The sequence below is a fragment of the Brugia malayi genome (assembly GCF_000002995.4).
Source record: "Brugia malayi strain FR3 genome assembly, contig: Bm_v4_ChrX_scaffold_001, whole genome shotgun sequence".
In the NCBI taxonomy this organism is placed as follows: domain Eukaryota; kingdom Metazoa; phylum Nematoda; class Chromadorea; order Rhabditida; family Onchocercidae; genus Brugia; species Brugia malayi.
In genome coordinates, this window is record NW_025062479.1 from 10,205,455 (window position 1) to 10,229,442 (window position 23,988).

Genomic DNA, 23,988 nt, shown 5'->3' on the forward strand with positions numbered 1-23,988 from the left:
TCAATTCATTCATTCAATTCATTCATTCAATTCATTCATTCATTCATTCATTCATTCATTCAATTCATTCATTCAATTCATTCATTCAATTCATTCATTCAATTCATTCATTCAATTCATTCATTCAATTCATTCATTCAATTCATTCAATTCATTCATTCAATTCATTCATTCATTCAATTCATTCAATTCATTCATTCAATTCATTCATTCAATTCATTCATTCAATTCATTCATTCAATTCATTCATTCAATTCATTCATTCAATTCATTCATTCATTCAATTCATTCATTCATTCAATTCATTCATTCATTCAATTCATTCATTCAATTCATTCATTCAATTCAATTCATTCAATTCATTCATTCATTCAATTCATTCAATTCATTCATTCAATTCATTCATTCATTCAATTCATTCATTCATTCATTCATTCAATTCATTCAATTCATTCAATTCATTCAATTCATTCAATTCATTCAATTCATTCATTCATTCAATTCATTCAATTCATTCAATTCATTCAATTCATTCATTCATTCAATTCATTCATTCATTCAATTCATTCATTCAATTCATTCAATTCATTCAATTCATTCAATTCATTCAATTCATTCAATTCATTCAATTCATTCAATTCATTCATTCATTCATTCATTCAATTCATTCAATTCATTCAATTCATTCAATTCATTCAATTCATTCAATTCATTCAATTCATTCAATTCATTCAATTCATTCAATTCATTCAATTCATTCAATTCATTCATTCAATTCATTCATTCATTCAATTCATTCAATTCAATTCATTCAATTCATTCAATTCATTCAATTCATTCAATTCATTCAATTCATTCAATTCATTCATTCATTTCAATTCATTTCATTCATTCATTCATTTCAATTCATTCATTCATTCAATTCATTCAATTCATTCAATTCATTCAATTCATTCAATTCATTCAATTCATTCAATTCATTCAATTCATTCAATTCATTCAATTCATTCAATTCATTCAATTCATTCAATTCATTCAATTCATTCAATTCATTCAATTCATTCAATTCATTCAATTCATTCAATTCATTCAATTCATTCAATTCATTCAATTCATTCAATTCATTCAATTCATTCAATTCATTCAATTCATTCAATTCATTCAATTCATTCAATTCATTCAATTCATTCAATTCATTCAATTCATTCAATTCATTCAATTCATTCAATTCATTCAATTCATTCATTCATTCAATTCATTCATTCATTCAATTCATTCATTCAATTCATTCATTCATTCAATTCATTCAATTCATTCAATTCATTCAATTCATTCAATTCATTCAATTCATTCAATTCATTCAATTCATTCAATTCATTCAATTCATTCAATTCATTCAATTCATTCAATTCATTCAATTCATTCAATTCATTCAATTCATTCAATTCATTCAATTCATTCAATTCATTCAATTCATTCAATTCATTCAATTCATTCAATTCATTCAATTCATTCAATTCATTCAATTCATTCAATTCATTCATTCACGCATCCATCCATCTATCCATCCCTGCGTCTTTCATTTTTACAGGACAACTATTGTTCCTTTTCCGCGCTCTTAATACTGGCATTTTTCTGTGTTTTCCTCATTTCTCTTTCCATTTCATTTTCTTTTTCATTTCAGCACTTCTTTTTATTGTCTCATTCATTCTCACTCAGTAGGAAAAATTGTATTTTAAATTCTCTTATTTTTTTCTGTTTTGTTTCAAATGTCTATGTTTCCAATATTTTTCATTATTCAGTTTCATTTACATTTTCTTCTTGCTGTTATAAATTAAAATTATCATTTATGTTTGTTGTGATAATTTCACGTATAATTAAGGAGATACCACTGTTATTTTCACCTTTGATAATTGTGATTTCATTAATTTATTCGTCAGAAAGTCAGAAAAAAGAAGAAATTTGAATGAAATTATATATATTACAATGAAGATATGATAAAATGGATAGACGGATATGTGGTTATAAGTAAGCGAATTTCTTTTATAATTAATCATTATTTTATCAATTTATTAATTGTAATTTTTTCTTATATTATTACTATATAATAATATTTATTTTTAGTGATTCATTGAGCTGGGAAAAAAATTGAATGAATTCTTTTGGATTACATTTATTCATTATTTTTCATTTCAAAAAGTTTACTTTAATTATGAACATAAATAAATGTTGTTACGTGGGAGCAATCTATCTGTAATTGTATTGTAATTTGCTTATCTCTTTATCAAAACATATACGGAAATTCATTCATTTCATTCTTTCACATTTATTTATCAGTTTTCTCATTAAATTTTAATCTATCAATCAATCAGTTTATCCATCTATCTACATATCTATCTATTGATCCCTTGTTATCTCTTCATCATTTTTATTTTATTCGTTCAAAACTAGAAAACGAAATTTCTGTCTAGTATTGATCCGTGAGATTGTCTCTACGAGGTCTTATATCTGTGAAATCTGTGACTGTTATGACCTCGCGTTGCAGGTCAATGAAGATATTTTTTTATCCAATGATATTTCTTTTTTTCTTTTTACCCTCTCCATCCCCTCCTTTTTACATTCTATAAATTGCGAATTAATGACAAGGTCAAACTTTTTTCCATCATACATTGAAGGTTTTCTATTTTTCTAATTGCTAATTTGCATCTTTATTTTATTTTTTTTTTTTTTTTTTTGCTCCCTGTTTTTTTTTCCTTTTGTTTAGCGAATGTATGAGAATCGAGTTATTGAGATGTTTTATTTGCCGATATTTTATATCATTCATAAATTTATTCTTGCTGCGCTAAATGAAACAGAAAGAAGTGTGTAGAATTAGTCAAATTTTCAGATTTTTATATCATTCAACTTTCGTTTTTTCATATACAAAAAATTTCCATTCAGTTACTAATTTTGTTTCAATTATTCAAATATTTGACAAAAGAAACGAAAAATTTCTTTATAAAATTGATATGAAATGTTTGTAACATACTATTTAGCATTTATGGAAGGAAATAACTAACAGATAGATGTATCTTAGATTCTAACAAATAATTCATTGACGGGTTCAACTACACTAAATTACTTACGTCAACATTTAATGAAGCGTTATCAAAGTGAAGCAATACAGCAACGACTTAAACTTCTCTTCAGTGTTCTTCTTCGTGGTTTCAGGTAATAGATATGTGAATAATTTGCCAGACTTACAGAGATTTAACAAACTGATAAAATAAGATGTAAAATTTTTAGGGAAAAATATTTTTTCAGTAAAATATTAGGAAATAAATGCCTTATAATTTCAAGATTTTCCTTTTTTCAATTTTATATTTAATCATTTTTAAACAAATTACATTTTTTAGATGAAGTATACCAATGATGACTGCTGTATCTATTTTAAAATTTTAGTTCATTTGTGAATCATCATGCGAATGAAGTGGCATGGTTAAAAGCTCGGCTTGAATCATTGCACTCTGATAATTTGGATGAACAACGAATCCTGCGAAAAGTTTGTTTCAGAAAATTTCCACAATATATTATGTCTTGTTTATTGTCAAATATTGCATTTTTTTGCACTTTTTTTCAGATAAAAAATAATCTATTAATTAATGTTAAGATAAAAAAAAAAATGAACATGAACATGTTCCAAGGATGACATTGCAATGTTTAACTGAGTTCATAGTTATTAACAGTTTTGGTGATGTATTAAATTTATGTTTCACTTCAAAAATATCGACTTTCGCTTGTTTCCAAATTAATTCATTTATAAAAAATCACTAATTTGAATTTGACTACCCAATGTCTTTTCTCTTATGCCTTTTTTTCTTCCCTTTACAAGATATAATGCGGACGGAAATTGCTCTATCATACAAGAATATTGAGAAAAAAAAAATAATTTAGGAATTAAAAGTAGCAAAAGAAAATGAAGAGCTTTATTCGAAACATGCAGATAGAATTGTGAAACTGCGCGACCAATATCTTGGGCAAATTACCGTTTACAACAATTTGAAAGGTATTACCTTTATTTTCTAGAATTGATCATTCTAATTAAGGTAGCATTAAAAAGAGAAAGTGGAAGGCAATAATATTTCACACATAAAAAAAAAAAGAAAAAAAATGAAATAAAAACAAAGCAAAAGGAGAATGAGCAGAAAAAATGAAATATATCGAATGAATAAAAAAAATATCCTACAAAGGATTTTATGTTATCTTAACTTCCTACTAATCCGTTAATTACAAAATCAGGTTGAAATTATCCAAACTGGATGAATAATTTCTCTTTTTTTTTATTTCTTCTAGAATTTGCACTTCAATAAGCTAAATCGCTACTTTCTTTTAAAAATCTTCTTTTCAAAATTTGCGTAAATTTTGCGTCTTTTCTCTCATATCATTCATTGAACTTATAATATTTCCACTGTTTTGGATTTTGAAATTTGTTTCATTACATTCAATTCCATGCAAGCTAATTCTAAATAGCTTCAATAAGTGCTTCAAAAGCATTTTGTTAGCATTCATTTTATAAATGAAAAAAGAATACGAAAAAACAAAGATAGATCTTGAATATTCTTTCTGTATTATGTACACATGCTTATATGTATATGTGTTTATTTGTTTGTTGTTTATGTGCATATAAATATATATGGATTCTGATTTATTATTTTACACTGTAAAACTGATGAGAAAAAGAGGTGGAATACAATTTCTGTATAGAAACATTTTACATTTACTTGAACAAAATAAAAAAATAGAAAAATATTAAAAAATTTTTAAAATCTGATTTTAAAGTTTTTCTGATTAGTGAATATTTTTTTTAGTGAAAAGAATGAAAATTCTTAATATTACAAAATTTATTGAAATTAAGTTTGTTTTTTATCGAAGGTTTTGTTTTTTCTCGTAATCTTCTATTGTCAAATCAAATTTCTTCAGAAAGTTGTAATTGTCATTGTTAGCCTTGGTAGTGCTTTGCAGAATTTTTGCACGATAGTGTTTTAAATATAGGATCAATGGCATGAATGGTATTTTGCAAATTCGTTAGTTTTTTTGCAACAGTTAACAAAAATCACTGAGCGTACTTTTTTTCGCAATTATTGAGAACTTATGCTTATGCAGAATGTTGATACAAATAACGATTCATTCATTCATGTTGGGAATGTTTCAGGATTCATTTAAATTTTCATGTTTTGGAAATTCGGATATTTTATTAGCTTCGGAAATATTTCATTTTGAGGGATATATTTGAACGGAACTTTTAAATGTGTTTTCTTTTTCTCTTTAAATAAAAAGGGACAGAAAATGGAAAAGAAGAAAGCGGATGTGAGCTATTACTGACAGTTTTCAAAATTTGTTTGAAAATTATTTCTAATTGATTTTATTTTCAAGCTAAAGTTTAGAAATTACTTGTTTATATTATGACGATTTTTGTATTGAAAATTTTTATCGCATGTTATTGCGGATTGTGACAGTCTACACTCAAGTATATGAGGTAGGAAATGAATGCAATATCCCACTATTTGTCATACAAAAGTGTCGTTATTTGTTCATTTCAAAAGAAATTCATTGCTGTGGGCAGCAGCAGCAATGTTTATTTTTCTGACTAATCCTTATAATATTATTTAACTTGAAGTCTTTAAATCATGTAATGATGTTTATCTAATCAATTCTTCGATATTATAAATATCAAACAAATTTTACAGTGGTGAGGTTAATAAAAAGTATTTGTTATGTAAGAATTTATAGAAATTGGAATAAAATATATGGATTAAGAAGATATTTATTCTACTTTTATTCAAACTATGCTTAATTGATTAATCTTTATAATTGATCAATAATTTATAATCATATTGAATCATTCTTACCAGAATTATCATCAGAAATACACCTACTATAACAATATTACTAGGCTTATAACTCATCCTTAATTATTTTATAATTTGTAAAGTTTAATGTTTAAGGGAAAATAACATTTTATGTATTTCAAAAGAAAATTTCATCATTCGTTATATTTTGTTTACTTTGCTAATATATAATGTTTAAGCTTTTAGGTAAATTTTAATTGCTAGGAAAGTAAATTTTTGTGTGCACATACTTCTCTTTCTTTCTCACTCCCTCTCTCTCCCACTTTATAATTTGACGTTTGTTATTCTTCACAACCTCTCATATTGAAGTATCATCCATTTCTTGTTATCTTTAATGGATAGTAAAAGCAGTGGATGAATTCTGATCGATTTCATTGGAAGAGAAAAGAAGAGAATGTGATACATTCACGTAGATCAGCTCGACTTAGTTATTCCTAAAATATTATTCAAAATCAATGTGAGCATTATATAGCTAGCTCATTGAAAAAATCTTTTCAGTAATGAAATCGTTATGACAGCTATCTTCGAAGTTTGGGTTAAATAGGTCATTCATCGGAAATTATATATATTCTGCAAAAAAAATTTTTTTTGATGAATTTCTATGCAGAATTTTGTTTTTTTTTTTTTTTTTCTGCCTTTTTAATTAAGAAGTTTAGGTGGATCAGTTGGTGATTTACGATTATTGGGAGGTTCAACACGTTCCATTCCATCATTTGGGAACAGTAACCGGATGACAAAACGTTTGAATCAAGCTGCAGCAGCTGTTGAATTGGAATTGTACAGTATGGTGGGACGTTTACAAATCGAAATTAAAGGTCTGCGTTTTTTTTTTTTTTTTTTCTTCATGTGGATTATTAGGATGATATGGAGAATAAATAGCATTCAGTTTACTGAAAACAGATGGAATTCATTTCATGATTGGTTAAATGAATGTTTTTTCTCTTTGAGGAATATTTTTAGAATTCTTTTGTAATTTTTGTGGTTTTTTTTTTTTTTTTTTTTTTTTTTTATAAATTCAGATTTTGATGAATGGATTTTTATTTATTTATTTATGTTTTTGAGTCTTTATAAAATTTTCTGAATATGAATTATTTATAATTGTTCAAAAATAATTTTGTTAAATTGCTACAGTAATTTTGCAGCTATTATTGGATTCGCTCGCATAACACCTGGTGATATTTTTGAAGTATCGATCAGGCATGGTACTCAAAAATGGAAAACACGTGGTAAGACTCAACCGGATCGGACTCAGAGATGGGATCATTCTTCAGTTATATTTATATGTTATCCAGATTGTCCTATTGAAGTGAAGGTAATTTTCATTAACATTTTTAATTTGGAAATTTGTTGTTGCATTTCAAAAATCGTTTTTTTCTTCCTTATTGCTGGCTAAAATGTTATGTCTGGATTTCCAAAAAGAATATTTGCGGGATACATATTATTCTAATCTTTAAAAGAAATTTCAATTTCCAGGCAACAGAGGTTCGCTTTTTCAAATCGAAAACACTGAGCGAACGTTCTTTTGATCCTGGTGAAATGTTTTGTTCACAGTCACAACTCTTAACGGTTAATTTGAATCAAATTGGGACACTCAAATTAGAATTGGTTGTTCACTGGTTGTAAGTTTTATTCTTACTATTTCAAGACGTTTTTAACATCATAACGTAATTAATTGGTTGCTATTATAGGAATTTAATATTTTAAGTCGGAACGAGCTAACTTGAATTTTTCTTAATTAATCTTCTATAACATGCTTGCAGAATTTAGTAATAATTTCAACAAATAGCATCTTTTAATCATTACTTCTCCGGTTGGGTACACCTTATTCTGCTGCTCTAGTTAATAAAACTTTTGATTATGTCAAATTCTCATCTTGAAATATTAATCTCTAAATTTCTCAATTTTCTTCTGAAAAGTGGCGCAAATGTACTCAATTGTAGGCCACTAATGAATGCAAAGAATTCGAATAGTATGAGTAGCGCATACAGTTCATTGTTCAATGAAAATTGTTTCTTGGATAATGCGTCAACTAGTGATGCAGTTGTATGTATTTTGCTAACTTTATACTACATATATCTTTCAAATTTTGAAAATTCTAAAATTAAATTATGATCCGCAAAAATTTGTGATTAATTACCAGACATGGAAACTTTAAAGTCATTATTTCAAATCACAATTTTGCGAATAATGCAGAAAAGGAAATAGTTACAGGAGAAGAAACCTCGAATCTTATTGCGCGAGAAGAAGCGCAATAATCAACTTATGAGACAAAAAGAAATTTGGCGTTCATCAACAAATATCTTAGATTGTGTTTATGATGATATTAGCAAGTCAATCCCAACCATTGATACGGTGAGCTTTCGTGATTTCTTTTTTAATTTTCAAAAATTTTAATTGGATTTGTTTCTAATGTTTTTATAACAAATGCCAAACTTAAGGATTGTGCTTAACGCTTCTGACTCTTTACATTTAACAATTTTGTTTTTCTGCTTGTACTAAGGTCGTGAAGACTCGGCTAATGTTACACTTAAATCTCACTGTTTGTTTGTTTACTTTTACTTGTATCAATTCGAAAAAGGAGAAAGAAAAACGAGAAAATTTATAGATGGAGGCATTGCCTATAAAACGAGGGGAAGTAAAAAAAGAAGCACCTGAATCAGTTTACCTTAAAAATGAATGGAAACGTTCAGTTAGCGTGTCACAACTTGTAGCAAACTCAAATCAGAATTTATGTGAACGTATTTCTCCAACATCTTCGGCACCAACTGAGGATGATTTGTTACATCTTATTGGATTGATTCAACCAGTTACTTCAAAACTGATTCGGAAATATCCTGAAATTGCTACCAACAAATCATGTGTGACTCGTTGGGAGAGGTTTTTGAAGGTAAAAATATTTTTCGTTGCCGCTTTTTGCCAATGTGCAGTAGAATACAAAAATTTTTTCTAGTTCAAATTAATAACTTCATTTTTACTGAGCGAAAATTTCAGATAGATGAAGTGTCAGTTGGTCGGAAAGACGAATTAGCAAATGGGATTGATGGGGATTATCGAGATGAACATGATGAGAATTTTGGATTTCAAGGTGTCGAACAGACGTTAGTTTGGAATCATTTGGAGAGAAAAAAAATACCTCTGTAATTCTTGATTTTATGAAAGTTGATATCTTTAGAAAATTCTGTTTTCATTTCTTTAATCTTATATGATTTAAATTTCTCGATAAATGCCACACTGGTGAGACAGTGGAAGCTATGCAGGACATATTTTCGCTATAAAAAGAAAAATCTCTTACAGATCAGAAAATGATAGCGGTATTGATTCATTACGACAGCATATTTCCCCATATAGTGCAAAGAATTGTTCAACTATTGATAGGGCAAGCTGCATTGGAGCTATTGGATCGGGCCCATCACAAAGACGATTCAGACAGGTTAGATATGATGTTAGTTAAAAATTGTTTCAGAAAAAATGCATTTTTTTTTATTTTCAATTTCAAGTACAATTCAGGGCTGAACTTTTTTTTTTCCAGATGAAGGAGAAGGAAAGGCGCAAGTCTGTTGGTGTTATTATCGATTTAACTTCCGAAAATCAATATTTTGGAAATTCAGATGAATTATGGTTACGCTCAAGTTCCGACAGTTCATCCAGTGGTTGTTCAGTTAATCGCTTATGGGATCGAACATCAGCTAACGGAATATCTCGTGAATTACATCTCTGTCTTAGGCATCACTTAAAGCGGTGCTTAAATACACTTACAGTTGGTTTATTTCTTATTGTTATCTATCAACAGTATTAATTAATGACGGTGAAAAATAAAGTTTATGGTGCTAAGTATTGTCTTGGCATTCAATGAATATTCTAAGGTATTGGGACTATTGCCATTTCGATTCCATGAAAGTCAGCTAAGAAGTTTTTGCTAAAAGTGAAACTATGAAACTTATTAAAATTAAATTCATGATACACTGGCTAAGATTTTATGTTGAAATTTTTGAGCATCTAATTTCATGGAGGACAATAATTATAACACTAATTTTATTTCGAGGCTTTATCAAGTATTTACGGTCCATTAGAGTATCGCGAAAATGAAATGTTGGGTAGATTGGAAGAGGAGACATCTACGCTAAATGAATTGATCAAATTGGCTTCAAAAAAGCATTTGTCGATGATTCGTAAAAATGGTGAATTAGTTTCTAGTTTATCATCAGATTATTTGATTATTCAGTTTATCTGATATTTCGGTTTTACATCCATGGTTACATTACGTTTCCGGTATAATTTTCTGAAAAAAACTTCAATGCAGCCGTATCATTTCTTCCATTTCCTTCATTGATTAGGGCAACAATTAACAATGAAAAATGTATTGTATAAGTTTGAATTTTATCTGTTTCAAATTTATTTTATTCAGTTTTTACAGTGTTATATGTGTTAACTAATGATTCGGAAGTGCAAGAAGTATGGCTTTCCGTGGCCTTCCAATTGAATGCTACCTTAATTGTACCGATGGAATCTTTGCGGCAACAGATTCGTAGTCATTTTGGATCGATGATTGAAATTCGTTATCCAGATTTAGTTAATAACGGTATATGTTGTTGTTTGATTCGTGAGAATTTTAGGATGACGTTAATTTTAAGTTAGTGCTTAGATTTTGAACTTTTCTAGCATTTATCATAAAGCTATTATCAGTGATTATTTCAGTGATTGATACTGTCATGTCGCTATTAACGGATAAAAATACATGGGAACCAGAATACATTAGCATATTTCAATTTGTTAATCTATTTCGTGGTAAACATGTCGCTTCATTCGTTGAAAATTTGGCACATGAAGGTATTGAATAATAATTTATAATATATTCTATGTTTTGAGCAGCTTTTTCTTACTATTATTCTTACTATTCTATGCTTTGAATAGCTTTTTCTTACTATTTTTTGTATCCGAAATATTTCATTTTCATTATGTTGCTGTTGGATTAATCATATCTGTTCATAATTTTTCAGCATTAATAATGTCACATCTAAGCTCACGCCAAATCAATCTTGTTAAAGAAGTTATGAATCGATTATCACAGATTCCAGTTGTTCCACCATTGGAAAGTTTACGATACATTTCGCTTGTGCTTGTTTGCCCGGATCGTAATTTGCAATCAGTTATAGGTAAGTGTTACAATTTTTTTTGCAACAATTTTTTTTCCAATCATTATTTAATAACTTTTTTCAGATTCATTTTTCAAGTGAACTAATTATGAATGAGAATAAAAATGTGCAAATCTCACCATATTGATCTTATTGAATTATAAATTTCCTTTCAGAAGCTTACCTTCTATCAGCAAGTGGACGGTTGCGTGATGATCTAATAACGTGTTACATTTGCCTTTTGGAGCATGAGAATGAGCAAAGTCGTAAAGGTGCTTGCCGCGCATTAGGCACACTTGGAGTATGTTTGATTAATATATGTCATTTCTTTCTTTGAAATTGGTTTAGATCAAATTTACAAGTTGGAAGCAATCGAATTGATCTATGTACATTGATTGTTTCCGTAATTTAAGTGCTATGTCAACATTATTTAAAAAATATTGATATGTTAAGGAAGTTATAGAAGAAAAGTAATTTTGATCTGCCAAAAAACTAAAATTACTCGAATTCGCAAATTTAACACTCACATTATAACGATGTTCCGTGTTTTTTTTTTTTTTTTTTCGTTTTGTTTTTAAGATACAATGTAGCTTTATTTTTATTTTTTTTTTTCTACGACAACAAAAATAACATTAATGATACTTTCAGTCATCAAAAGGAGTATATCCTTTGACATTTTTATATGGTAATGATCCTGTGCAAGCTGTACGAGAGGAAGCACATAGAGCATTAAGTAAAATAACGCGTGATTTGGATGATTTGACAAATATCGAAACTACTAAAATTTAAAATTTTCACCTACTAAATCTGTTTGTTGCTTTTCCTTCTTATGAATGATTGTTAAAATATAAATTACGTTTTTGTTCCATTATGACTATTCCTTCTGTTTTTTTTTTCTTTTTTGTTAAATAGGCCATCGTTTTTTTGAAATGCTTGTGCACTTATTGTATGCGATATTCCTGTAATGGACGAAATGCTTTCATTGTTCTCTAATTATTAACTAATTACATATGAATGTTGCATTGTAAATTCTACTTTTTCTTGTGCCTATCTTTTTTATCACGTTATATTTTTTTTATATCTTCATATAACGTTTATTTAAATAACAATTTCGTTTTCTATTCTTTCTTCAGCCTTTTATTTATTAGTTATTAATTTGAAAGGAAAAGAAAATGTATATTTACTTGTATTTTCTTTTTTTTCTTTTTTTCTATTTTTCCTTTCTAATTTACATACTTTTCTTATTCTTTCATTTTTGCTCATTTATATTATTTGCTCCATTTATATAAAATATATATATATATATATATATATATATATATATTTTTTTAAGAAAGAGAAAAGCGAGTTCCAATTAATTAATTATTACACAAGTTGTTCTTTTTTTCGTATATTAATATTTTTTTCTGTATTGATTGGTGAAATTCAATGTGAATTTTGATACTGATTGATATTTATGTATTTATGACCAATTCCGGTATATCAGTACTATTAATCTATCACTCAGTCTTGTTTATTTTATTAATAACTGCTATTAAATTCTTTGAACAAATTGAATCTGTGCTATTATTTTTGATAATTCATTACACTTATTCCGAATATTATTCATTTACTGGATCTTTCCTATCTATTCTCATTCTCGGGAACAAAAATTTGGAAACTACAAAGAAAAATCTCATTATTTTTAAGATTCATGATGTAGTAGTTTTGTGTTTTTTTCAGGACCGGTTCCTTTTTTTTTTGCAATACATGACATCAAATACTAATTATGTTACGGAATTTCGATATTTCTACTGTAAAAATATTTTTAATTTGATGCCACATCTATTTCATTTTGAAGAAATCCGAAAGAGCACGAAAATTAATGTGAAATGAAAATAATGTGATTAGAATTTTGTAGCATCATTCATAGTATTTCACATTTTACATATGATTAAATTTCATTATCAGTGAAGTAAGTTTTGTAAAATTCTCGAAGCTTGTTTCTTTTTCTTTCTAATCGAAAGTCATTATTTACTTTATTTATTTACTATCTATTCATTCTAATCGAACCAAATGATAACGATGTTTACAAGTGATTCTAAAGTCTTGTAATACTCGACGTATGTTTTAATTGTACTGTAAATATGTTTCTAATTTACATTTAATTATATCTCCCTTATATATTTTATTTTGTTCATATAAATATTTGGATTACTTATCAGGATTTTTGTTTTTCTTTTTTTTGAAAATTGAAATTGAATAAGTCGTTGTTCATGATGATAATTCTTTTGACAACATAACGTTAACATTTTTCAAAATATTTTTGTTTTACAACATTTCCTCTCAAAATTATTAAGTACATAGTTTCATAGTGGTTACGATAGAGCTATTACAAATGAAGTTTAGTGAAATGAATTCTTTTTCAATTAATTTTGAAATAATGAAATCCCACGCAAACACTGCAATAATAGAGTGTAAAGATTATTTTCCATTATGGTAGCAAAGTGTGAAATTTCAAAAATTTAAACATTGTGTTATTTTTGTTGATTCGTTAAGCATCATTTGCAAAATGATGAAATTTCCTCCATTGAATTAATTATAATTCATGTTAACCTAACTATTCGTAAATTTAACATAACAATAGTAATTTTAATTATGTATTTGCAGACAGATAAATATGTCTTTTTTTACCAATCGATTATATCCACGTGGAAGTGCTGAATTTATTGTTGCAAATGATACCACTAACATAAAATTATGTCAAGATGGAATACTAAAAGTAGCTGAACTTGTATGTTTTTATAATTTCAAATCTCTTTTTTCATTCAAATGGATGTATTTTAAAAATGATCATATCAAGTGTAACAATTATTAATTACATAGTTCCATAATGATTACCATATAGCTATTACAAATCAAGTTTAGTGAAAAAAAAAAAAAAAATTCAAAGAATTTTATTTCCACAGAAACTACCTTGAAAATTTTTTGAAATTGTTCACCTAATTGAATTATTCATAATTTAAACATTTGAAATGCAATATTGTTTTTTTTTTATTTTTTTGAAATACAGATCATGAGCAATGATTTTACGGAAGACACATTTTTTTCACTTGATGTTCATCCACAAATGGCTAATCGTAAAGCTATTGATTGGTAAAATTTACATCTTACAACTTACTTAGTATAAAAAAATTTATGGCTTAATGAATGTAAAAGAATGTAATAGTACTAATAATTCTGTTCATGTCTTTTTTTTTTAACAAGTATAATTCAAGGAAGAACCAGGTTTTTTCTTTATGTAGGTGTAAAGAAGTTAATATGAATAGACGAGATTTTTTCAAATATAGATCTTTTTTGACTACATTTTATGAAATAAGCGATAAAATTGCCAAGATTTTCCAAAAATTTCCACATTTTTACATCGCTTTTTTGCTACACTTTTTTTTTTCCTTATAGTTTATTAGTATATGTAATTCATTATTAACTTATCATTCCTTGCAGGATTTTTCTTGTTGATACAATCAATTTCTCATTTTGGTCCGATGATGTAAATTTTAAAGTAACATTTCACGACAAACAACATACAGGTTATTTCGCTGCATGTGCATGCATTAATCGAGCCTTAGAAGGAAGCATACCGATTACGAATCCTGATTATATGGAAAACATAACTGAGGATGATGTTAGAAGAATCTTCAGAACTGATGATGGTTGATTTTTTATACTTTAATCATTCAAACAGCAAGTTGGCACTTTGGTATAAAATTACTATCATTTATATTTTGTCCAGGATCACCAGAATTGTACAGGTCTTTTGTGCAATAACTACACTGGTAAAACTGTATGTTGAGTACAGGTTAATCTAAAAGGTTCAAAATGTGAGCCATCAATTTTTATACTTATGTATGTAGCGGTTTGTTATGTTAAAGATTTGGTAATTTTTTTTTTTTTTTATAGTAGAGCATCAGTGGTTCCACGACGAGCTTATTGCAAATAAAATTAAGATTTGATCAACTAACAATTCAATAGGAAGAAAAAAAAAAAAACAAAATTTATTTTTAGGAAGGGAAATCCCTTTATTAAAAGAACGAGTGGAAGTGATAAATGAAGCCGGCAGAATACTTAATCAGGCATAGAAGTTTAACGAATTAAAGTTTAATTGCGCATTTTTTTACTTCTTACGCTTGTTTCCTTGTTCTAATTGGAATAAATTTGATAGGAATTTGATGGAACATTTTACAATTGCGTTTTGAAATGCAATAGAAGTGCCATTAAACTGATGGAGTGTGTTGTTGAATATTTTGGAAGTTACCGTGACTTTGCTACCTACAAAGGACAAAAAAGTATGACTCCTTTCTTTCCTCTTGTCAGTTAACTGTTATTTTTTTCGAAATTCTTATGCCATTAAATATTTTTGATGTAGTGTGACAGGAATTTTGGCTATATGTATGAGCCGAAATAAATGTATTCACAGCTAATATAACAAATATTCAAAAGACATGCCTATTAATTTGTACAAATTTGAAGTAAACCAATAAATTGATCAATATTGCTACACTTCTACTTTTTGCTTCGATATATTTTCTAGTTTCCTTTCTCAAGCGAGCACAAATCCTTGTGAGTGATATTTACTCATGTATGCGAAAAATTGACGATGCATGCTACTTTCATGACATTAAGTAAGAGTTTTTACTTTATATTCAAAGAAATAGTCATTACATAAATCCAAATGTTATGCACAACCATTTACATATTACAGTGAACTTACAATGTTTGCCGATTATCGTGTACCACAAGTACTTCACTTCCTAGGTGTACTGAAATACTCGCCAGCACTAATGAAAAAGCTAAATGAAAAAGAATTACTACAAAATGGTTCAGAATATGAAGTGGAACTTCGGGGATTCTCAATCAAGGCTTGTGATGTCTGTTTTCGTTTTTCGTCCACAGTTAAGCAAAACAAATATTATAAAACCTTCCTTTCAAAGAAAAAAAAAAAACCATACGAAAACCATCTTTGATTTTAATAAAAAAGAATCACACATTTTCTGATGGATTTGAAAAAGTTTTTTAATTTCTCACTGTCAAACAATTTTCAGGACATTGTGAAAGTAATACAGCAGAAAGCAACGGACGGCAGTTACACTATGTACAATGCAGCTTATGTAGACAATTTTTTATGGTTATATCGACGAAAAAATGCTAAAGAAATTGAAGAAATGGTTACATTTCACCGAACACGTTGTATATACTATTAGATTTTCGAGTTTAAGTCTATGAGTACTTGTTGTTGTGTTTTTTTTTTTTTCTCTCACTTTTGATATATGGATGAAAGATTAGATGGTCCATCAATTTTTCACTTTTCACATATCAGTAAATCTTATCATTATCCTATAGCCTTTGGATCGATATTTTGGCAAGATAAAGTGTTATTTAGTACTAGATTCCAGATTACAAATCTATTGGTTTTGAAGCTGTGTATTATTAAATAATAGATGCAAAACGAAATAAGGCACATTGAACCTGCTTAGTTAAAATAAGTGAAGAATGCTGTAGTTTACACAAGAATCATATTATCAGATAATTAATCAGACGCATATGCTACCATCTCTAAAATCCGATTTGCCGATAACGATGTTTGCAACCACCGAAATACCATTCGTTGCAGCTGCGAAGATTTTTTCAAAACGTTCCACTGTCAGATCTTGTTTATTGGCAATCAATGCACCACGTGCACCCAGTGCAGCCCCTACGTTGTCATATCTTCTGTACTGAAAAAAGTCTCATTTTGATATTATGGAACAACATACCTTTATTATGTCAAAACAAACAACTCATCACTAAGAAAATCTACAAAGGACTCTAATACATCCTACATATCCTGAGTAAATTTTTCGGAATTTAGCGTTACATACTTCATTACCACTGGTCATAAAGAATTTTCAACAACAAAACATACAAAAGAAAATCTTAACTGAAAACCTCATTTACTATGAAGCAAAACTGTTTAATAAGATATGTGAAGTAATAAAATAACATACCTCAAGATCCACCGCAACCGAACTATGGAATGTAACAACTTGCTCACGCGCGATTTGTGACCAGCAAGCATCATTACCAATTAACGCTACAACAGAAAGCCCATGACGCGAAAAAGTATCAAATTCCATTAACGAAAATCCACAGGATCCATCACCGTATAAAATTACAACTGGACGATCTGGGTAAACCTATAAAAAACTAAACATAAATTTACATGAGGAGACAAAACATAATTACTCCCCAAAAAATTTGACATGATTTATAATCTAAAGAAAGTCACACTTATTGCCTTATACCGGATCTCCTTTTATATCATGTGCCGATCGATTCACTCATAAAGAAAAATATTCCAAATCACTAAGATATAGATATCGCATGATCTAAAATGTGAGATACTACCAAAGAAAAAACACATTAGTATGCGTAATGTTGGGATTCAAAACCAAAGTAGATGCTATGGAATTGTTTGCGGGCTATTAATATTTGAACCAACAGAGAAGAAAGTGGTATATATATATATATTTTTTTTTTAAACTAGATTTCCTCCAAAACAAATTCTCATATTTCTATGAAATATAGGGTAACGCACAGCTTTTGCTCCAAGTGCAAAACCGGCTCCAACACCCAAAGTACCGAAAACTCCAGGATCAAGCCACTGTAGCGGACCTCTCGGATGTACAATATAAGAAGCGCTTCCAATAAAATCTCCACCATCAGCTATCAAAATTGCATTTTCTGGTAAAACCTGTAAAATACAAATCAACAATGTAAAAATTAAAGAACTATAACATCCTACAGAGAACAAAATTGAATAAAACAACGGTACATAACTCAAAATGACTAACTTTATTGATTAAGGATAGCACAAAAAGAGGGTTAATTCCATCTTTTACAAATGCCTCCTTCATTTTTAACAAATTTTCTGTATTTTTTTCTTTTTCTTTCTTCATCAGATATAATACCCATTCTTGTATCAACAAAACATGCTGAAAAAAATTTTTTTCCATTACATACTGCTAACTAATCATGAAGTAGCAATTTTTAGCAAAAAATGTTGTAATGAAATTTTACTAATCTGCTATGTTGTGACCTTAACGAGACAAGACAACATTTATTTCAAAAACGATAACTTAGTTATGATCAAAACATACTGTTAATTGTACAGAAATAAATCAGGAAAATGGTTTGAGACATGATTGTATGAGGCATTAAAACTTACAGTTAAGCAAAAAAAGAAAAGTGGTACTTCATGATTAGTTGAAATCAAATAATCTGCAAGGTTGACTAAGGTTGTCGCAACATCTGCCTGGATCGCTAAATTAACTCGCCAGAATATGCCTTCATTTTTTAACATTTGAGTTCGATCACGATTTACTGAAACGACATTAGCGTTCGGTGAAAGAACACGCCCGTATGAAAGACGGAAATCGCATACTGCGCCTGAAATAATTTTAGTGTTATGTAACTACTGGATACTTTTAGAGGTTAACTGTGTAAACTAATTCGGTTCAAAAAATAAGAATGAAGCACCCGCAAGAATAATTAAGTCGGCTTCCTTGAGGGTATCTTTTCTGTTGTAGCGCATATGAATAGGATTTCGCTGCCCTAGTAATCCACGAGACATGCCAGTTAAGAATGTCGGGATACCGATTGCCTGCAATATTGGCTACGGACTGGCATATATATATTTCAAACAAAATTCCGATAACTGATTGCTCTATAAATAAAAATCAGTGACATCCCATTAGCCTTAAATGCATTGAGGGAATAAGTCGAACATACCTTTACTGCTTTCTTTAACTCATATACACTAACGGGAGCCAAAACAGCTTGACTACCAATAATCAGTACTGGCTTCTTTGATTTCAGCACCATATGCATCAGCTTTATGATATCATTATCCTTTGGGAATGTTATTCTGGCCGGTATTGGTAGCATGCTTTCTCTTATAACCCAGCCACCACTGAACTGTCGAGAAATGTATGCTAAGAGGTATGAGTTGATGACTGTCTGGAACAAATTTGTATTTAATCGAAGAAATAACACAAAGCTTTACAAAATGTAACAAAGGATCGATCTCCTAAACGAAAATCTACGGAGACATTCTAGAACAAATAACTATTAGTACTTTTTTTCGCATTATCATTATTTCGCTAGCAAAATTGTTTTAACGCTAAAACTAGATAAAAACTTCAATTTTTCCCAAATTTCGTACATTCGAGTATTACAAAAAACAATGTATAATGAAGAGCTTTTTGACTAATTTTGAAAATTTGCGTAAATAATTCCAAAAAATGCATCAACAGATAGATTTCTACTTGTTTGAAATTTCTGGCTTCAGCAATATTCATTTCCTTCAGTACCATCTTATACGAATATAATACATCGATGGGTATCTCCACAAAAACCGGACCAGGTGTATCACTTTGTGCGATATGCATGGCTTTTTTGAGAACTGTTATAATATTCCTTATACATGTTATTCGAGCAACATATTTACATAATGGTCGCATTAATGAAATTTGATCAATATCCTTAAAATTAAATACTTAAGCATTTTTTGAATTTCGTTATTCATAATGTTAAATCACCAAAAAAAGATGCAACTTGTTTGTGACAACATAAGCCTATTTTAGGATGTTTATGTATAATCGGTCCTAATTTAGAGGGTCACATTCACTTAAAGACTTTTTCTACATAAATGGATTATGCGGTTTTAAGTAAATTAGTTATAACCTGTAGAGCGCCACGGTTTCTCGATAAAATTGGTGCTGCACCAGCGATAATGACAACAGCTGTTTCCGCCAACTGTGCATTTTTCACAGCAGTAATCGTGTTTGTTAAACCTGAATTGGAGCAATTTGAGTAGAAGAGTACGAAAAGCAGTTAAACAACGAATTTATACTGTTAGACTCTTCTGCCACTAAATGTATTAACGTCAATAAACCATTCATTTTAATTCAATCGACCTCCATTATCACGTTTCAAAACAAATCAATCCCATTACATTGCTTATTCAAGTAGGACTAATACATATAAATTAGTATATGGTATTCCTTATTTACAAAAACTGCCATCGAGTGATATAGCTATTTCAAACTACAGGTTAGAAAAAATTCTTGGGACACCTCTCTTACCTGGTCCTGCAGTAACAACCGCCACGCCAATACTCTGACGCAAACGTGCAACAGCGTCTGCTGCAAACACGGCGTTAACTTCATGACGTGTATCGTACACCCGGATGCCAATATTTTTTGCAGCAACTAAGATCGGTGATATATGTCCGCCACATAATGTAAATATTTCGTTTATATTATGTGCCTAGAAGAATATGTAACATGCTAACTTTTGGAAACAATTATCATTGAAGATATCAATTTATCAGTGATTAAAAGATATGATTTCGGTCTACATGCTAATACATCTGATCTTTTAATATACTATATTTCGAAAATTTCGACATAAGAAATAAAATCGTTAGAAGTGAATGCAAAAAGAGACAATACCATAGCGGTACATATACTTCTCAAAAAGAGACAATAAGATAAACTGCTTCTCCCAAATAAATTATATCACACGAAAATTAATCTTACCTTTAATACTGCAGCAACTAATTCGCCACCATGATGATCCGATTCCTCATCAACCTGAGTAAGCAAATACTATATATGCCACTGTGCATACAGTTAAAAACCTTTTACTCAGCTTTTATGATTATGACTGGGTAAATAATTATACGGAATTTGTTATCCAGTAATTAAATAATTTCATCTGCTTTTATCCGTTCCCTTCATCTCCTTTTACCACAATTATTAATTTCCATATAAATTTGTAACCTGGAAAAGTTCCAATATCCAATGTGATCGCTTGCGTGTGTACAAATCCAATAAAATTTGATGGAAAGTTTGAATGCTATCAATACCAAAGATTTTCATCAGCCATAAAAGGAAACCAATAAAAACGAACAAAATCCCCGACAATAAACACATCTGTTATCTCCTAACCTACTTCTCGATCCTGAAAATAGCCAATAACTGGGAAGAGTAGCAAATCCAAGATTCCTTTTAGAGAAAAGAAAAGTAAGATCTTACACCGGGGCGGCGGACAAAACCAAGATCGATGCATTATTTCAATACTTGTGGCATGCAATGAATGTGCAACAATGATTTAGATAGGGTCGCATTATTTGGTGTTTTTGGAAATATCGGGATAATATAAGGTGTAAATGTCGTTGTTGCTTATTGATTTACACACACAGTAATAATTAATCAACCACTACGGCAGTATGACAAAGAATAAATTTATAGCGGAAGGAATTGTGTAGCAGCAAAAACCACCGCACGGTGCTGGTGAGCAGCAAATTATGTGAAGTGATTTCATTTTTTTAACTTTTTATAATCAAATCCAGATAGCATTTCCGACTAGCATAGGAAAAATTTAATCAATTATTTTCAATTAAAACAATGAAAAAGACGATGAGAAAAATGATCATGGAATTTGAAAAAAAAAAAAATCCTCGGGATTATTCACGAGTTTCAGTATATACATTTATTGATTAGTGAATTTACCGCACTTAGTTACTCAGTTGGAATTTAATGAAATATGAGAATTGTGAAACTTTTAAATGAAACCAAATTTCAGCGGGACGAAAAAACATATCAGTGAAAAATTCTCAAAATAGAAAGTTTTAAACTTGAATAATAAACTCCTAATGTTTGTCCTGAAAGTAATGAAATGTAATTGTAGTTTTTTTTCTAACATTTTATTCCTAAAACAAGATTTTCGAATAGGATTAACATTTAGCTTTTAATTGTATCTAAGTTTATTCTTTGCTTCAACTTGGAGAGTAAACTAATGTGTTAGCGATGACTTATTACGATCCGATTTTCTAGTTTCATCTTATGTCTTTTATTTTATCTCACTTCAGTTAATACTTCCATTGTACACGTTACCATGGTTATAAAGAAAAAAAAAAGAAAACTTTACTTACCTTGGATACTTACCGAACTGAACATTTTCATGCATTTAAGATTTCCTAATATCGATGCATATTTCATCGCTTCCCACCTATTCCATTATTTAAATATGCTAGTTCTTTCATCGCACTTAAATTTCATAATGTATTTTTTACAAATATTACTCCATATTTTATCAAAAAAAAGAAAAAAAAAATGGAAGCAGATAATTTAGACGAAATATTTTGATATTCAAAATAAAGTAATGTGGAAATATAATTTCGGATTATATAAGAAATATGGAATGGAGAGAGAAAGAATGTGAAAAAAGATGCATTGTGGAACTAATAAATATAAAACGAACAACTGCACTGTAATTTGTCTATTGTCCACTTTTATTTATTTATTTATCTACTTATTTATGTTTTGTTTTTATTTCTTGTTTAATTTTTCATTTCATTTTATTTCATTTCGGTTTATTTAATTAATTATTTATGCATTATTTATTATTATTATTATTTTAATTATTATTAACTCATTACCAATTTTATGTGTATATAAGTATACTATAAAAATAAGTATGTAATATAATACACATACATTCAACTATATATAAAATGAATGGACAAACAAAATGTATTAGTATATGTACAAGTAATTTATATATAGTTGAATTGATGAAAGATAATGAAATAAACATTAGCGATACGATGACAGTTCCACTTCAACACTGTATTGTTACTTTCAGTTACTGAAAGAAAACATTGTCACATCTTCACATAGAAAGAGAGAGGTTTCAATCTCGGTAAAATGATTGTATCCCTCTAACTCTTCCTGTTTCTCCTCTTTTTTTCTCTCTTTCCTTCTCTTTCTCTCTCTCGCTCGTTACGTTACGCCATGTAATGCATTTTTTTTCTTTAATTAGCTAATTTAACTCTTAATACACTTTTTTCCGTTGTTTTTGTTTAATCAAATCATATGATATGACATTTCAATAACTAATCGTATGCATGTATTAGGTAAATATTTATAAATGATATTAGTGATATGAAATATTTATTATTAATAATACATGATTATATTTTGCAGTAATAAGATAAACTATATATAATAATAATATAAACAATAATATAAACTGTTTCATATATTCTTACAGCTTGATAATATACAAGCAAAAGATTTTTCCCTTTGGTTTTCGTTGAGTGTAATAAAGTTTAAAGGATTAAAAAAAAAAAGGAAAATCCAGAGCTGTTAGGAATACTTTAGATTCTGTTAATCTCATCGTAAGCTTATTTGAATCGATACTTCTGATTTATCGCTCTACTGTAAGAGATTGTTTTTCTGTTTCTTTTTTTTTTTTTTTTTTTTTTTTTTTTTGTTTTTCGAATAGCATTTATTAAATTTAATAAATTTTTTGAGTGTGAATTAAGTTTTAATTATGAGCAAGTTTTGAAGCTAAGAATTAATTTAAATGAAATAAAATTTTTGAAAAAAAATGACAAAGATTGGATAAGCATTAGAGCAAATTGAATTTTTAAAAAATGAAAAAAAAAAGAATGAAAAATGTGGGCAGTTTAAAGAGAAATGCTGAAGAATCAGTTTGATAGAAAGGGAAAGAAAAAGGAAAAAAAAAAAGAAAGAAAAAGAAAATTGTGCTGTAGTGTATTTACAGGTTTTGTTTTCGTATCATTATATCTTAATTAAAAATTGATCGTAAAATCTATGTAGGCAACTGATTAATTTCTCACTACATTTTTGCATAAAGCTTTAATTGCTTAGCAACAGGTGTGTATGAAATTTATTTTATTGAATGTCCACTATTTTATTTAATCTAGAATTTAGCAACTAATATGCATTAAAAATTCAATCTAATGTATGTTTATCATTTAACAAGAATATATATCATAATGTGAAAAGTTTTATTTTTTAAGAAATATCAAACAGGTCTTTAAAATTTTATCACATAAATAGTTCAACTAATGATATAAT

At 28.5% G+C, this 23,988-nt stretch overlaps 3 protein-coding genes across 5 annotated transcripts; 2 read left to right on the forward strand and 1 right to left on the reverse strand.

Annotated features, from left to right (window-relative positions):
- Positions 1-3,136: 3,136 nt before the first annotated feature.
- Bm2438 (Uncharacterized protein) lies at positions 3,137-11,809 on the forward strand (the record flags this gene model as incomplete). 2 transcript variants are annotated; one of them, XM_043074332.1, is made up of 18 exons in its annotated part: positions 3,137-3,210; positions 3,442-3,541; positions 3,934-4,045; positions 6,545-6,703; positions 7,031-7,200; positions 7,362-7,507; positions 7,829-7,931; positions 8,100-8,240; positions 8,494-8,775; positions 8,880-9,025; positions 9,183-9,318; positions 9,418-9,645; positions 9,931-10,066; positions 10,303-10,467; positions 10,584-10,715; positions 10,886-11,041; positions 11,197-11,321; positions 11,669-11,809. In XM_043074332.1, 18 exons carry the CDS (start codon positions 3,137-3,139, stop codon positions 11,807-11,809), a joined length of 2,652 nt encoding a protein of 883 aa, XP_042930266.1. The 2 variants fall into 2 exon arrangements, with proteins under 2 accessions (XP_042930266.1, XP_042930265.1); XM_043074331.1 differs by having other exon boundaries at positions 8,880-8,986.
- A 1,870-nt stretch (positions 11,810-13,679) lies between these two features.
- Bm2148 lies at positions 13,680-16,260 on the forward strand (the record flags this gene model as incomplete). Of its 2 annotated transcripts, XM_043074333.1 has the most annotated exons (8): positions 13,680-13,793; positions 14,073-14,155; positions 14,504-14,712; positions 15,065-15,132; positions 15,222-15,345; positions 15,591-15,681; positions 15,762-15,927; positions 16,102-16,260. In XM_043074333.1, 8 exons carry the CDS (start codon positions 13,680-13,682, stop codon positions 16,258-16,260), a joined length of 1,014 nt encoding a protein of 337 aa, XP_042930267.1. The 2 variants fall into 2 exon arrangements, with proteins under 2 accessions (XP_042930267.1, XP_042930268.1); XM_043074334.1 differs by lacking the exon at positions 13,680-13,793 and having other exon boundaries at positions 14,076-14,155.
- Positions 16,261-16,590: 330 nt separating this feature from the next.
- Bm6026 (Thiamine pyrophosphate enzyme, central domain containing protein) lies at positions 16,591-21,033 on the reverse strand (the record flags this gene model as incomplete). Its single annotated transcript, XM_043074335.1, has 12 exons — positions 16,591-16,773; positions 17,044-17,232; positions 17,634-17,789; positions 17,890-18,030; positions 18,291-18,484; positions 18,575-18,698; positions 18,827-19,054; positions 19,363-19,578; positions 19,781-19,890; positions 20,182-20,365; positions 20,638-20,691; positions 20,881-21,033. The coding sequence occupies 12 exons, from the start codon at positions 21,031-21,033 to the stop codon at positions 16,591-16,593; spliced, it is 1,932 nt and encodes a 643-aa protein (XP_042930269.1).
- Between the last annotated feature and the right edge of the window lie 2,955 nt (positions 21,034-23,988).